The sequence below is a fragment of the Chaetura pelagica genome, unplaced genomic scaffold, assembly GCF_000747805.2.
Source record: "Chaetura pelagica isolate M959 unplaced genomic scaffold, ChaPel_1.0 scaffold142, whole genome shotgun sequence".
NCBI classification, from domain to species: Eukaryota; Metazoa; Chordata; class Aves; order Apodiformes; family Apodidae; genus Chaetura; species Chaetura pelagica.
Window position 1 is genome coordinate 4,038,378 of NW_009952973.1, and position 13,916 is coordinate 4,052,293.

General features: G+C 35.2%; 1 protein-coding gene across 1 annotated transcript in view; it reads left to right on the forward strand.

Moving 5' to 3' along the window:
- Positions 1–1,257, forward strand: part of GRIA2 (glutamate receptor, ionotropic, AMPA 2) — a 45,934-nt gene extending 44,677 nt beyond the window's left edge. Inside the window, exon 16 of the mRNA XM_009995991.1 lies at positions 60–1,257. Coding sequence (XP_009994293.1) covers positions 60–224 — 165 coding nt within the window. The 3' untranslated portion in view covers positions 225–1,257. The remainder of the gene's footprint in view (positions 1–59) is intronic.
- Positions 1,258–13,916: the final 12,659 nt, after the last annotated feature.

Below are 13,916 nucleotides of genomic sequence, written 5' to 3' on the forward strand. Positions count from 1 at the left end.
GTGTCTCAAACACTGAATTTCTGTAATGTATCATTTTAATTTTTTTTCTTTTTCTTAAGATGACCTTGAATGATGCCATGAGGAGCAAGGCAAGGCTGTCAATTACAGGAAGTACTGGAGAAAATGGACGTGTTATGACTCCAGAATTTCCAAAAGCAGTGCATGCAGTACCTTACGTGAGTCCTGGCATGGGAATGAATGTCAGTGTGACTGATCTCTCGTGATTGATAAGAACCTTTTGAGTGCCTTACACAATGGTTTTCTTGTGCGTTTATTGTCAAAGTGGTGAGAGGCATCCAGTATCTTGAAGACTTTTCTTTCAGCCAAGAATTCTTATATTTGTGGAGTTCATCTTGGATTGTAATAAATGCTTAGTTCAAAACACAACACCGTTTTCTACACAAGTTCAAGATGAAGCGTGACTGACATGCACAGCTAACATGGAAGTACTGTAATCTAACTGAAGTCGTTGTACAGGCAACACACCAGTTTCTGCAGCCACCGTTGTTAGTCCCTTGGTTCATATTGACTTAAGCACACTTGGCATCAATTGCATCAAGATGTGACATGTTTTATAAGAAAAAAAAACACAAAACATTTAAAATGAAAAAAAATATTTTTAGGTATTTTCAAAAACAAAAACTGGCTTTTAAATAAACTTGCTTCCATAATGGTTGAATATGACAAAAAAAACAACCAACAAACAAGCAACAAAACACCAAGAAAAAAAGAAATCTAGACTGCGGGGAAGTGGAATATGAAAATAAGGCTTAAGGCATCAGTTCCATGTTTTTCAAAGCCAAATATGTAATGTTGAGAAGAGAAGTAATAATAATTAAAAGGTTCAAATCTTGTAATTTAATATTGTTATTAAAACTTTGCTGTATAGCCTATTCTTTAACATTTGGTGTTAATATAAAATTACTTGTCAATGCTTGACATTTGAAATAAACTTTTTTCTATAGTTTTATTTGCAAGTGTTCCATTAATTTCACTAGTTACAGTTGGGTTCTAAAAAGTCTGAAATCTAAAAGGACACTGTCAAGGTTTGGTCAATATTTTACTTTTTGGCAGTGTCGCCACCCCCAGCTCACTTGAATCCATTCAGCAGTTTTTTTCTACAGAAAAACCCAAGCTGTGATGATCAGATACACATTTTGAACCCTGAAGGCCAAGGTTGTTCTGGGTTGGAGTGGTAGTTCATACCAGCACATGAGGAGTCAGATAGGTGCTGATAACAGAGCTCCTCTGAATTCTAACATGCAGGGACTTACGATCCAAAGATTGGGTTCATATCTATCTCTGCTTTTGTACAATTGTATTAATAAATGCATGTAGAGAGAGAGAAGACTATCAGTAAAAACTGATAAATGGCAAGCAGTGAAGTAGTATTCAATACTTTTTTAAAGTATTAGTGCAGATCTCAGATTGTTCCTTTGAGGATGCCGTTTTCAAACTGTTAAAAGATAATTCTAAGCAGTGGCTTGTGGAGTTCTTTTTATGAAAAAAAACCCAAAAAACCACAAAACCTTGGCAATGTCTTTTTAAATTAAGAGAAATGATAACTTGAATTAGATGCAAGTCTGTACTGATGAAAATATAAAAACTTCCCTGAATTTAGTAATTACGAGTATTCTTTGCAAACTGTAGTTACCATACATTTTAATTAATTAATAAATGCATGTAGAGAGAGAGAAGACTATCAGTAAAAACTGATAAATGGCAAGCAGTGAAGTAGTATTCAATACTTTTTTAAAGTATTAGTGCAGATCTCAGATTGTTCCTTTGAGGATGCCGTTTTCAAACTGTTAAAAGATAATTCTAAGCAGTGGTGGAGTTCTTTTTATGAAAAAAAACCCAAAAAACCACAAAACCTTGGCAATGTCTTTTTAAATTAAGAGAAATGATAACTTGAATTAGATGCAAGTCTGTACTGATGAAAATATAAAAACTTCCCTGAATTTAGTAATTACGAGTATTCTTTGCAAACTGTAGTTACCATACATTTTAATTAAGTGTATTTTAAAGTGACAACTACTTACAAAGCAAAACAGGAATTCTAGGAAGGGTGCAATAACTAATTTAAATGCTAACGCAAATCAAAACAAGATGTTTCTGTAGCTTTCCCTGTAGATAAAATTCCATACATTTGTTTTTTCTGCATTGTGGATATATTGCCTCATGCAGTATCGGTAAATTTCTGGTTTAATTTGGACTTAAATAAAATTTGAAATATGACTTGCAGTTTTAGTTGCAATCCATTTCTTGGGCTTAAGTAAAATACTTACTGAACATTGGAGAAGACAGAGCGTTTATCAGAAACTTGAAAGCTGTTCTTCTGGTACAAGCTCTGAGCCTCTTTCTGCAAGCATGTGAACACAGTGTATACTCTCAGTGCGGTCAGCAAAAGAGGTATATGCAGTGGTTTCAGTGTCAAACTTACCAGTAATTTCCCCGTAATTAAACTAAACCATTTCTTGACACATCTGTACTCCATAGGTGTTCTGTGCATTGCTCCTCATCAGGAATGTTGGGGGATGCATTCTGATTTTTAATGTTCAATGCTAGAATGACCAAACTAAAATAATATTCGTATGGTAATTAAACTTTTTGAAAAAGTAGAATTGCATTACTGTATACACTGGAAAGCTATTTATTGTACCTCTGGGCTTATTCCTCTAAAAATCGTAGCGTAAAAAATCTTTGTCAAGCCTGAACTGATGTATATAACTGAAATAATGTAAAGTTATATTTTCATGTTTTTATACTGAACAACATGATGGGAATACATAATGTATGAGTATTTCAATTACAGATTATATTGATTGGATAATACATATCTGAGTTAAAAAGCAGTAATCATAGTTGAATATCCATGTTACAGTACATCAGTATATTGCTATATAAAGTATGTCTGTGTGCATTTAAGTGAAAAGTAGCTAAGAGTGATGAAAGCTGTCCAAGGGTTTTTTATTAATTTTATATGAAAACTGTTATGGAGCAACCAAAATGTTTATGAACTCAAACTTGTGTAAATTTCAAACTGTCCTTTACTGTAGGTTTTTGTTTACAGTACAGTATCTTATTTTCTGCTTTGTTAAATGAGTAATGGTACAAAGCTGGACATACACTTTCTTAAGGCATTAACGTTTCTGTTTTTTCATGTATACCTATATGACAGAAAATGCTTCTGAATTTATTTTTCAATCTAACACATGATGGCTTTTCTGGAGTGTTGTATAAACTTCAATCATACATAAAAAATCTTCTTAAAAAAGGCAAAAGACCTTTAATGTCTGTTTAGTATTATTGAAATCTGTTTTCTTATTTATTATAAATGTATTTTCCTAAGATTTTACATAGAGTGAACCTCTTTGTCCTCAAGGACATGACATTTCCTTGAAGAGATTTGCAAGGAGAATATCAAGCTTTCCCCAAATCTTCTTATCACTCAAGAGTAGATTAACTGTAGTTCACGTTATCTCTAAATGAAGCAATGTAACATTCTTGCCAACAATGTACTTGTATTTCTGCAATGTAACCTTCTTGATCGTGGTTATAATGGCAGTGTGATAGGATGATAATGCTAGTAGGTAAAGTATCTATTCAGTAAGTCTACTTAAAAATTGCTAGCTTGAGTCAGCAATTTTTATTTTAACAGATTGTTGATGTGTCCAAAGCACCTGAGAAATGGCAAGTTTTTATTTATATATTAATAACGTTGCTACTAGATATCTAGTACAACAAAGAATTTACAAACAGACTTTGAAGAGGTTTGCATTGTGAAAAGTTCAACTTTTCATTTTAATGTGTTACACATTGTGACAGAGTATCTTGGGGTATCAGCCTCCTCTTGGGCTGATAGATGGGGACAATCTCTTTACACAAAATACAGTATATGAATAATTCTCTTTTAAAATACAAACATAAGATTTCAGCCATTGTTTGGTACAGTTATATTAATACAGTGGTCACCAGCAATATAGAATCAGTAGCAGCTATTCTGCATGATATCCCTAGAGGCTACTCAGACCTGTTTCTCAGTACCAAAGTTTATTGTTTATTAGGTCTTTTCACTTATTCTGTTTTAGGATCACAAAAATTTGCTGTGAGACACGTATCAGGTACAAATTCTCTTAGGCATTCATGTTATATCTAGCACTTGGAATAAAATTTAGCAAATTACTTAGCTGTGAACTTAACTTTGAACATTTTCCCTAGCATAATTTTTTATAGATAACTAACATTACTATATTACCCATGTGAGATACAACAGTTCGCAGTTGTACACAGTAGAATGGCACCAATGTTACAGATTTCATTCAGTCTATGCCTGCTGTTCATTCTCCTGAAATTTCTGGTCATATCATTCCTAATACTCAGAACTTTGAGGCTGCTTCAAATAGATCCATGGTAAAATTACCCTAAATCTGTGGGGTTTTTTTTCTGTCTTGAATGCTTTCTTTCTCCCCAGATAAGTTTAATAAGCGTATCTGCATCCAATAGCTGGGGCTCTATGGGAACGTGAACTGGTAACAAGTTCATAGCAGAGTCCCAATTGATTCCTGCTTGCATTTAGTAGATATCAGAGAGGATCACAGCTTCCATTAAGTTGTTTAGCACTTTAATGTAAACTTTATCAATTTGATATTATTTGAAAAAGGAAATCTTTAAAATAGGATTTTTGGAAAAAAGTGGAAAAAACTTAGAACATAGTAAGATGCAATAGAAAAATTCTCAGAATTACTCATTTAACTCACCTAATGCTTTTACATGTCATGAGGCCTTCCCCTAGTCCTTAACCTTATCTTTAGGGCATGTTTCATGATGTGCCTTCTTTCCATCTGGCCCCACCACATGGAGTTAGTTCTAATGGATATTTTTTTAGCTAGAAAGGCAGATAGAAAATATAATTACTGTATATAATACTAACTATAATTTAAAAAACAATAATTATAAGTAAATTCCAGATTCAAAGTCAGTTTTTATTATCAATAATGGCATATGTCTTTATATTAAAGAAGCAGTGATGATAAAGGTGAGAAAGGTCATCTAAGCTAAACTCTTAATTCAAATGGCATCATCCAGTGTACTGTTCTTCCATCAGTCTCCTTTGCATGTCTTTTGTTGCTAATGAAGAGGAAAGATTGGCTACCTCTGTAGTCATCTCAGAACTTTACTTACCTCAGTGGCAAGAAAATTCTTTATAGCCAAAAGAAAATCATTATCCCACTTAATTCCATGAAGTTATCCAGTGAATGGCTTTGTGGTATTTGCCCAAAGTTCTTCCTTTCAATACACTTACAACCCTAACCCAAAAGGAAAGGACCATTACTATGTGCTATAGGCATAGAGAAAAAGATTGCATTTCATTTGTTATTATTTTTAATAAATGCTGTCTTTTCAAGGCTCACTTCTATGTGTTAAAGCATTTACTCCTACTAGTCCTCTAACTGAAGACTTAAGAAGACTATAAAATACATAATGAAATTTATTTATTTGGTTTGAAGATCCCAAAATTAATTTTGAAAATGTATCCTACAGAATGGAAAGAGGCTGCTAAGCATCTTTCCATCCCCTTGAAATTGTCTTCAAGTTCATGGCTGGAGGTAGGGGAAATGCTACATAAAATGGGGTTCCAGGGGATCCCACAAGCCCTGGAGGACCACACTGCCTCCTTTGCATCTTTCCATGCACAGGAGGGAAGCAGGTGTGCAAAGCTGTAACAGGAGTTAGAGGGGCAGTTTCATGTCATTGTTCTGTCGTCTGTCGGTCCTAAAAGCTGAAGGAGTATCCAAAAGACACCCCACCAAGGATTTATCCCTGTTTTCTAAAGATAGAAAATATACTCGTACTTAACTTCTTTTCCGTATAAAAACTCACTCTTACTGCAGTTTTGAAATGATAATTCTGTTTTGGTTTATTGCAAAAAAAATCTTAAAACTGGAAAATAGATTCTGATTCCACAGTAATTTACTGTCAGTAACACATATATGTACTAGCATCTTAGAAGGGGACAGCCCAGCATCCTCCTGGCATGTGCTTTACTGAAGCATCAAGAGTATCTTTACTTGGAGGCTTTTATATGACAACTTTTTACCCAATTTTTAAGTTGTGTTGTTGCTGCCTGCCTTTCAGCATTGTGTTCTCTGAATTAAGAGAAAAATGTAATTAAAGAGGTCAAGCTATTGGTCTTTTACCCAATAGTATGCCTTACAAATAAGGCTATTTTTTTTAGTAGTTGATTTCCTTACAGGTTTTGTTTTAAATTGCAAACCTATTTTGGGTTACCTCCTACCCCTAAATAGCAGAATATTCACATAAATATTTTTTCTAGTGTTGAACGAGTAGATGGTTTTCATACTGTCACAATGACTAAAGATACAATAATGAAAACTACATCATTATTACTCAGGTGCTTGCTTTTATATTTGTTAATGTTTTTGATAATAATGTCACAGAACTGTTGGAAGAATATTTACACTGATTTGGAACTAAGTGGCTTGGGAGCTAGTAATACAGGTTACCTGTAGGTGGTATAGATCATTCTGTTTCAGCTACTTGGTGTTAATAAGTAAGCAGAGTTGCTGGTAGTTGAAAATTAAGATTGTGGATGTTCTATTATATACGTATTTATACATATCCATACACAAGTATGGAAAAGCAATAGTAAAACTGGTGCTGAGTTTGGTAAGGCCATACTCAGAAATGTTGATAACCACAGCAATAATTCAAAGCCAGGCCAGTAGCGAGGGGAAGGTTCATAAGCGAGTGCCTTATCACCCTTAGTTTGAAATCTGGTGTAACTCCTGGTGATCATCCTTGTTCTCACGAACAGGATTAAATTCTACTGAACTTCTGTGAGAAAAACAGGGCTTCCACACTGCCTTTGGCCAACACAAAAAGGTCAGATCAAAGCTATTGTGTCTGTCATTGCCTCCCCCTTAATCAGCAGGGAGGATGGGTTTATGTATATGCATGTATATGCTTAATTTTTCAAATTACAGTGTCTTACCTGTTTAAAAATCCACAGAGTTGATCCGAGAGGCTCAGGCTTAGTAAAATCTAAAATTACATTTAAAAGGACAAATGAAACATTACTCTTTGTAAGCTATTACTTGATTTTTCTGAGCTATAACCTCTGTAAGAAGTTAATGCCTCCAGAACAAAATACTGGGTGGGCATTGACAGGGCTGGATATAACACTACCTACTTTGAACACTGTGCAATAATATATACTGCTATGGTGCTGTGGCAGAATTCTGCCCACATTTTGTAATTATTTTTTTTTACTGGCAGAGACAAATAAGTAGTATAAACTATAGGAAATCCTTTTGACAGCGTAGGCTTGGCAGACAATTTTTAGGCAATTTCTATTGATTGGCTGTATCTCTGGCATTACCATGTTCTTTAAGTCTGAATATAAAAATAATTATGCGATGCAATCAGCTGTTTTTATAAATCCATTCTCTTAAGTGAGAGCTGGACTTCACTTGGCATGTTTTCTTCATCCTGATGGCTTTACTTACCTAAAGTACTTGTTTCATTTTCACCGTATGCTATTACTTATTCTGGGAGATCTAAAAATAGGCAGATGTATTTTTTAGTGTTGTAGATCCACAATTAGATGTGGGAGATGTCAATCAGTTGTGCTTAGTCCACATCATGAGCTGCTTTCTATAGGAGATCTTTGTCATTTTATGCTCGTGGTTTACTTTTTGATCTTTGATCATTGGGAGAGTTTTTAGCATGTTGAGGAAAAACAGTAAATTGCTGATTTGAGATGTTGCCCAAGTCATTCCAAGTCATTCAGCTGTTGAGCTTGTCCAGTGACTCACAGCTCTCACAGGATCTTTCACAGACAGCAGGGACGGAGACTGCTACAAGTAGAGGGAGGTCATACCCATTGGTCAGATCCTGCCTCCCTGAAGTCCAGGGGAGCTGCTGGGACATCAGGACCAGGTCTGACTCTCCCAGTTGTCTTCACATAATAACGCAGTGATTTTCGCCCTCCCCAGGGTGCACCATACTTGCACCCATGCTAGCAAAACTGAATTGTGAGCATGGTCAAAATGCAAAATCTGTTTCTCCACTCTGAATGTGATGTTGAGGGGAAAAGCTGTCTCCTCCTTCTATCCGTGCTTTCTGAAAAGTTTTTTTCCTTCCCCAAATTACATTAATATAAAACAATCAGGTAATTTGTCATCATAGAGGAAACTCAACATATACCCTCACTCATGAATACTGAGCATACTAAAGTGACATCATATATTGCCATAAAAGAGAACATGTAAGCTTCCCAGTAGACCCAGGATCATGAGAACATAAATGTTACTTCTTGGTAAGATGTTAACTAAGATTATAGTATGTATACACCCTTTCTTTATGCATGTTGTAATACGCTATGTAAAATCAGAGGATTATTCGCTTGCTGAGTGATTTTTCTGCTGTGGCAAAGCTGTATAATATTATATACAAATCATGCAAATTATTTTTACTTTTTAAAGGGCATCCTTCAATCACTTACACAAACCTAAGTTAGGAGCAGTACAAGGAATTGAAGTATGAAGCAAACTGCTCAATATGACAACATTACCTGATCTGTGCTTTTTTCTTTTTTACTTTCTTTTTTAAATACTGTATAAAAAACCAAAGTCTTGCTAGAAGCAAAGGGGAACAAAATTGAAAAGAGAATTCAAATGAAACTTCAGTGTGACTATTAAGATGAGGTTTTGAAGCCAGGACTTGAAACTATGGTACTGCCCAGTAAATGAACTGGAATTTAAGTTCTCATTTAAGTTAGAAAGTTAGAGGTTTGGTAGATTTTGGTGGTGTAGCTGTATTATAGAAATGTGTCATATAAAGGGTAGAAGGGAAGATAGCCTTTGGCATTTAAGACTTAACCTACACAGAATCCAGATACTAGCTATTTTAGGCTACTTTGTGAAATTGTTAAGGGCCAAACTTGCTTCTGAGCTAAGTACAGGTTCCATTCTGGCTGCCTACATCAAATCAGTGTCTGGAAGTAAACATCAAATCTGATGATAAAAATTAGTCTATTTTCTCTTTAAGTGATTGTTTCTTACCAGCTGGCATACTTTGTATTTAAAAGTCAATATTTCTAACAGCTAACTAGACTAATTATTTTTCTTTGCTTTTCTTGCTAGCAATACTCTGCATGTTGTTGTGTTTTTTTCAAAGCTTTTTACAGAAATTTGTTAAAAGTGTTTACTGAGTGGAAATGTGGATTATCAGTCAAGCCAGTATTTTTTTTTAAGACACTGGCTATTTTCTTCAGAAGATGCAGAATGTCCATGCAATAGCAGAGAATAAGATAGGAGGAACTGTTGCAAGAGGATTTAGGTGAGATTTTGTTTGGTTTGTTTTTTTAAAAAAAATATGTCTACTTGTTTTTCTTTCACTAGAGCTTTTGTAAAAAAATTAAAACTAGTCTTCTCTGTAACCCTCTGCTATTACATGCTCTGATGACATTGGTTGGCATCAATGAAGCCACATGGATATCTTGGAAAATGTTCCCAAGTTAGTGCAGATAGATGATTGAACTGCCAATAGTAATAATCGATGTTTTCCATCTCCTTTCATTTCCATGTGGATGTGATTGTTCACATGATTTGTACAGTTTTGTTTGTGGTGCAGCTGCAGACACAGGCCATTGTGGAAAAAAGTAAATACGTTATTTCTGAAAAGAGTGGTGAAGAATAAGACACAGCAGACTGATGTTTGGGGGGGAAAAAAAAAAAAAAAACAAAACAACTTTATAAAAAGCTTTTTATAAAAAAAAAAATTAAAATTTTATTAAAACATTACTTTGCCTCTGATCATCCCTTAATGAGAGGGGGAAGTAAGTGGCTTCTGTGTCCTGCAATTGTATTCCCCTGCATAGAAAATCCTGTTCTAAAAGTCAAGGGTGTGTACAAAGGTACAGCCCTAACTGACTGAATTGTATATGAAGATATAAGTGTTGGTATTGACCATGCAATGAAATGCACAAAAGATATTTCTTTTAAAAGTAGCTGATTGATTTTTTTTTTCTTTCAGTTATGTAGCAGTGTGAGGGTTTTTTTGGATCAGTACAAAATGCACATGAAGTAATGCTCCATGTCCTCCTCCTGCAGAATTCCATCACCATTTCATACCATTTGTAATTTCTAGTATGAACAGATCAACAGCAGATTTGTCAAAGACATCACCTTACAGAGCTTACCTTATGTTTGATTTTAGATTCTAAACAATTAATCATAGACAGAAGTCCTTCCATCAAAGAGCCAGAAGAAAACTGATGTTTATAATCCACTTCTTTTCAGCACAAGGAAGTGTCACCAAATAATTTAGGATCCTTTCCGTACCTGGAAAGTACCTTTCTGTACTAGAAACAGTATAGTAGTATTCCTTGATTTTAGTGTCAATTTTCATCCAGTATTGTCTTTCTGTCTGAAACATCTTGTACAGTTTTTCTCCCTTCTAGGAACCAAAAGATGGTGTGAGACACCACAAGTGTATTTCTGAAACCCCCTGCAGATACTGTCATTTATATTTATAGGTGCTTGGCTGTTTCTCACCTTAATTCCTCTGAGATCTTTATGGCTGGTAAGACTTGAATCTTCCAGACTTTGTCTATATGTCTTTGTGTTGGAAAGCTGGTTTGTAACCTTTTAACATTCACTTGAGGGCCATTAGCTAATGATTAATGATGCCCTTCAGATACAACAGTTAGTTTATATAAAAAACTTGAGGCATTTACTGTGTTTTACAAATAATTCAAGATTTATGGCACACTGAAGTAAAGACTTAAGCATGCAAGTTAGGATGCTGAGGGTAAGAGATGATAAATGAATGAAGGTATCGGAGAAATAAAACATGAGACATTGCAGGCCGGTTGTGTTGATGTGAACATATACTCTATTCTGTGTTTAATACTTAGGCTTTAATCTTTGATTCTAAATTTTCTTAATGAAAAAATGGAGTAAGATATAGAAATGCATATTGCAACTTCCATCTGTTGACACTACTTATTCCAGCTAAACAAATTGTTTCTCTAATGGTGATAACAGGAAAATAAAACCCTTTCCCATGAACATCTTATGCTACTGATCACCCAGGATTGCTGCCTCTTGGAATATTTTCTTAATTTCTTTTTGGAAGTGTATCCTTCAGAGTGACATGCAGCTGCAACCATGAAATGCTTATTTTGCAAGTGCCTGGAACTTGCTGAATCATTTTGTCTTTGACAAATAAGTATTTTTTTGTATGTTTCTATTCTGAACTGGAGGAAGTAGTACATTTTTATAGCATTTGAGTTCCAAAATCAGATGATACCTAGATGTATGAAGATTAGTTCTTCAATTTGTTTGTTGCCATAATTTAGCTCAGAAGCTTCTATGTTGTCTGCAAGATGGATTGCCCTTTGTGTTGTTTTACATGTTAGTGATTGTTATAAATGATAGTAAGAACCATAAAATTTAAACTTTCCATGTTAAAAAACCTTTCCAATTCCATTTGTCTGTGTGCTCGTGTTCAATCAGCCATGTAAAGTGTCTTGTTTCAGAGACATTCAATTGTAGTCAGGCCTGTAATTCCATGCTTATTTGGAGACTTTATTAAATAAATTATGTAGCATTCACTAAACATGGAGTTAATCTTTCTGTTCCTTCAAGTTGATTCAGACTTGAGACTTGGTTTAATCGCCGTATTCTTTAGAAGAGTTGTTGACAAAGAATTATGGACAGTGTGCTGCCATTCCTCTAGATGGAAACTATTTTCTCACCTATTTAACCTAAATATCTCTTTGGGAAAAATTACTTTAGCTGATATAGACAAAAAGGAGTTTTACAAACTGTATTCTACTACTGCTTACAGTCTGCATCGCATTCACCTCAAAAACTCGTCAGAATAATTTTCTCTATGGGTTACAATTTTTAAAGCTACACAAAAGGCCTGTTTTTCTTACTGAAGTGCCAATATTCTCTGTTTTGGTGAAAATGTACTTCTGCACAAGTAAGCTGTATGCAATAGTGCAGGGCTGGATGACTGTCACTTTTTATATAAAAGACCTCAATGAACACAAGTCCCCATTGAAGTAGGAAATATCCAGGCACAGAGTTAAGAGATTTCCTGCTTCCAGACATTGTAGTTTTAAAGACAGAACAATCTATCATTAAATGATAGGTCATAAAAACAGTGCAAGAAGGACTGGAGCTGGGCCATTACTTGGCATAAAGTGCAAACACTTGTATTTAGGAGTGAGGCCATCAGAAATTGTAACCTTTCTCGTACCCATTTGTCTGTCCGTTTCTCCATTTCACTTTTCTCTGCGGCTTCCATAGAAAAAATAAAAAAGATAATTACCTGTTTTCTTATTCTGGAAAAAAAAACAAACACATCACCTCACTTTAGGCATCAGAAATGGCACATAAAAGCCAATTAGATTGGTGGAAGTATGCTGGATAGTTTTTATTATGAACTTACCTTCTTGTCTTTTGAACCTTCAGTATTCCTTGTATCTAAATTGAACGGTGAAAATCTCTTCTAAGCCATTTATCAGATTTTTGCTCTATGTGCCTTTGTCTATTAAGATTTCCTTGGCGATTTCCAACTCTTATCAAAAGATTTTTATAAAGAAGAAAGACTGACATGAAGATGTTTGAGACATCCTGCTTACAGGGTGATCTGTGCTACTAATGACTGGCAGCATAACCAGAACAGCAGCCTTCTGAGACAGCTTCAGAGTTTACTTTTCACAGTCACTGTGAAAGGAAACTGGAGGAGACAGAAGAAAAAGGCTATAAATGCAGCAAGGTTAAAATATATCTAGGATGCTGAAGTGCTAGACTGGTTAATGCAAAGTGACCGAGTAAGCATTAAAACACCTCAGACCTGGAGTATTTCCAGGATCACTGAGTCGCTATTAGGTGATGGTTCTCAAGCAATTATTTCAGTAAGTACTGAAATGTCTGCGAATACTAGCTTGTAGAGAGTAACCTTGTGCTGGATGATTATGAGTTAATTCAGTATAAATTTAGTGTAAGGATAAACAAAAGTAGCCTATATTTGAGGGTCTCTCTTTCAAACTGTGACACATCAAGGCTGGCTCCATATTAATGTGTCCAGCAGTGCCTGACGTGTTCCTGTCATCCAGCCCATCAAAGTGCTGCAGCATTCCCTGGTGCAGTGTTGCCTGGTGCCAGCCAAGCATGCTCTCTGGCAATTCCCAGTGTGAAGGGAAGATATTACCAGTAATGCCTAATGTAATGGGATTGGTTATCAGAAGAAATTTTAAGAGAGGTCAGAAGGAGTAACACCAAAAACAGATTAAGAAAACTCAACCTGCAGTAGATTTCTGAAAGCTATTAAAGACCAATTTTATTATTATTTTTTTCATACAGAAAATACATGAATGCCAAACATGAAAATGCGGAATTTGATTGATGAAAGCTTACTTGTAACTCAAAAAGTCAATGTATTTTTTGGTTCAGTTTTGACAAGGAAGTCTGGTGAATAAATTGCAGAAAGTTTCCTCCATAAGGAAAAGAAACTGTGAAGTAGGCAGGAATGTGAGTGGAGGAGATGGCATTATCTAAGGAAATTTGAGGACTAGAGTTCTAGAAATAAGTCTTAAACTTAGGACAGCAGCAGGTAAAAGGGGGACCAATTGTTTTGTGTTCGACACTGACTGACAGTGGATGCCTAATGAAGACTGAAGATTACACCTACACTGTATTTCACCTGGATGGTCCTGTGGCTTCCAGCAGTTTGATGGTCAGGGATGCCCTTGGACAAAGATTGTATCTTTGCATTTTGCCTCCTTTCCAGCAATTTATGTAATCACTTTGAACTTACCTATACTTGGGCAACCATCATATCCTGTGGCAGGAGTTGCCATGGTTTAACTAAATATG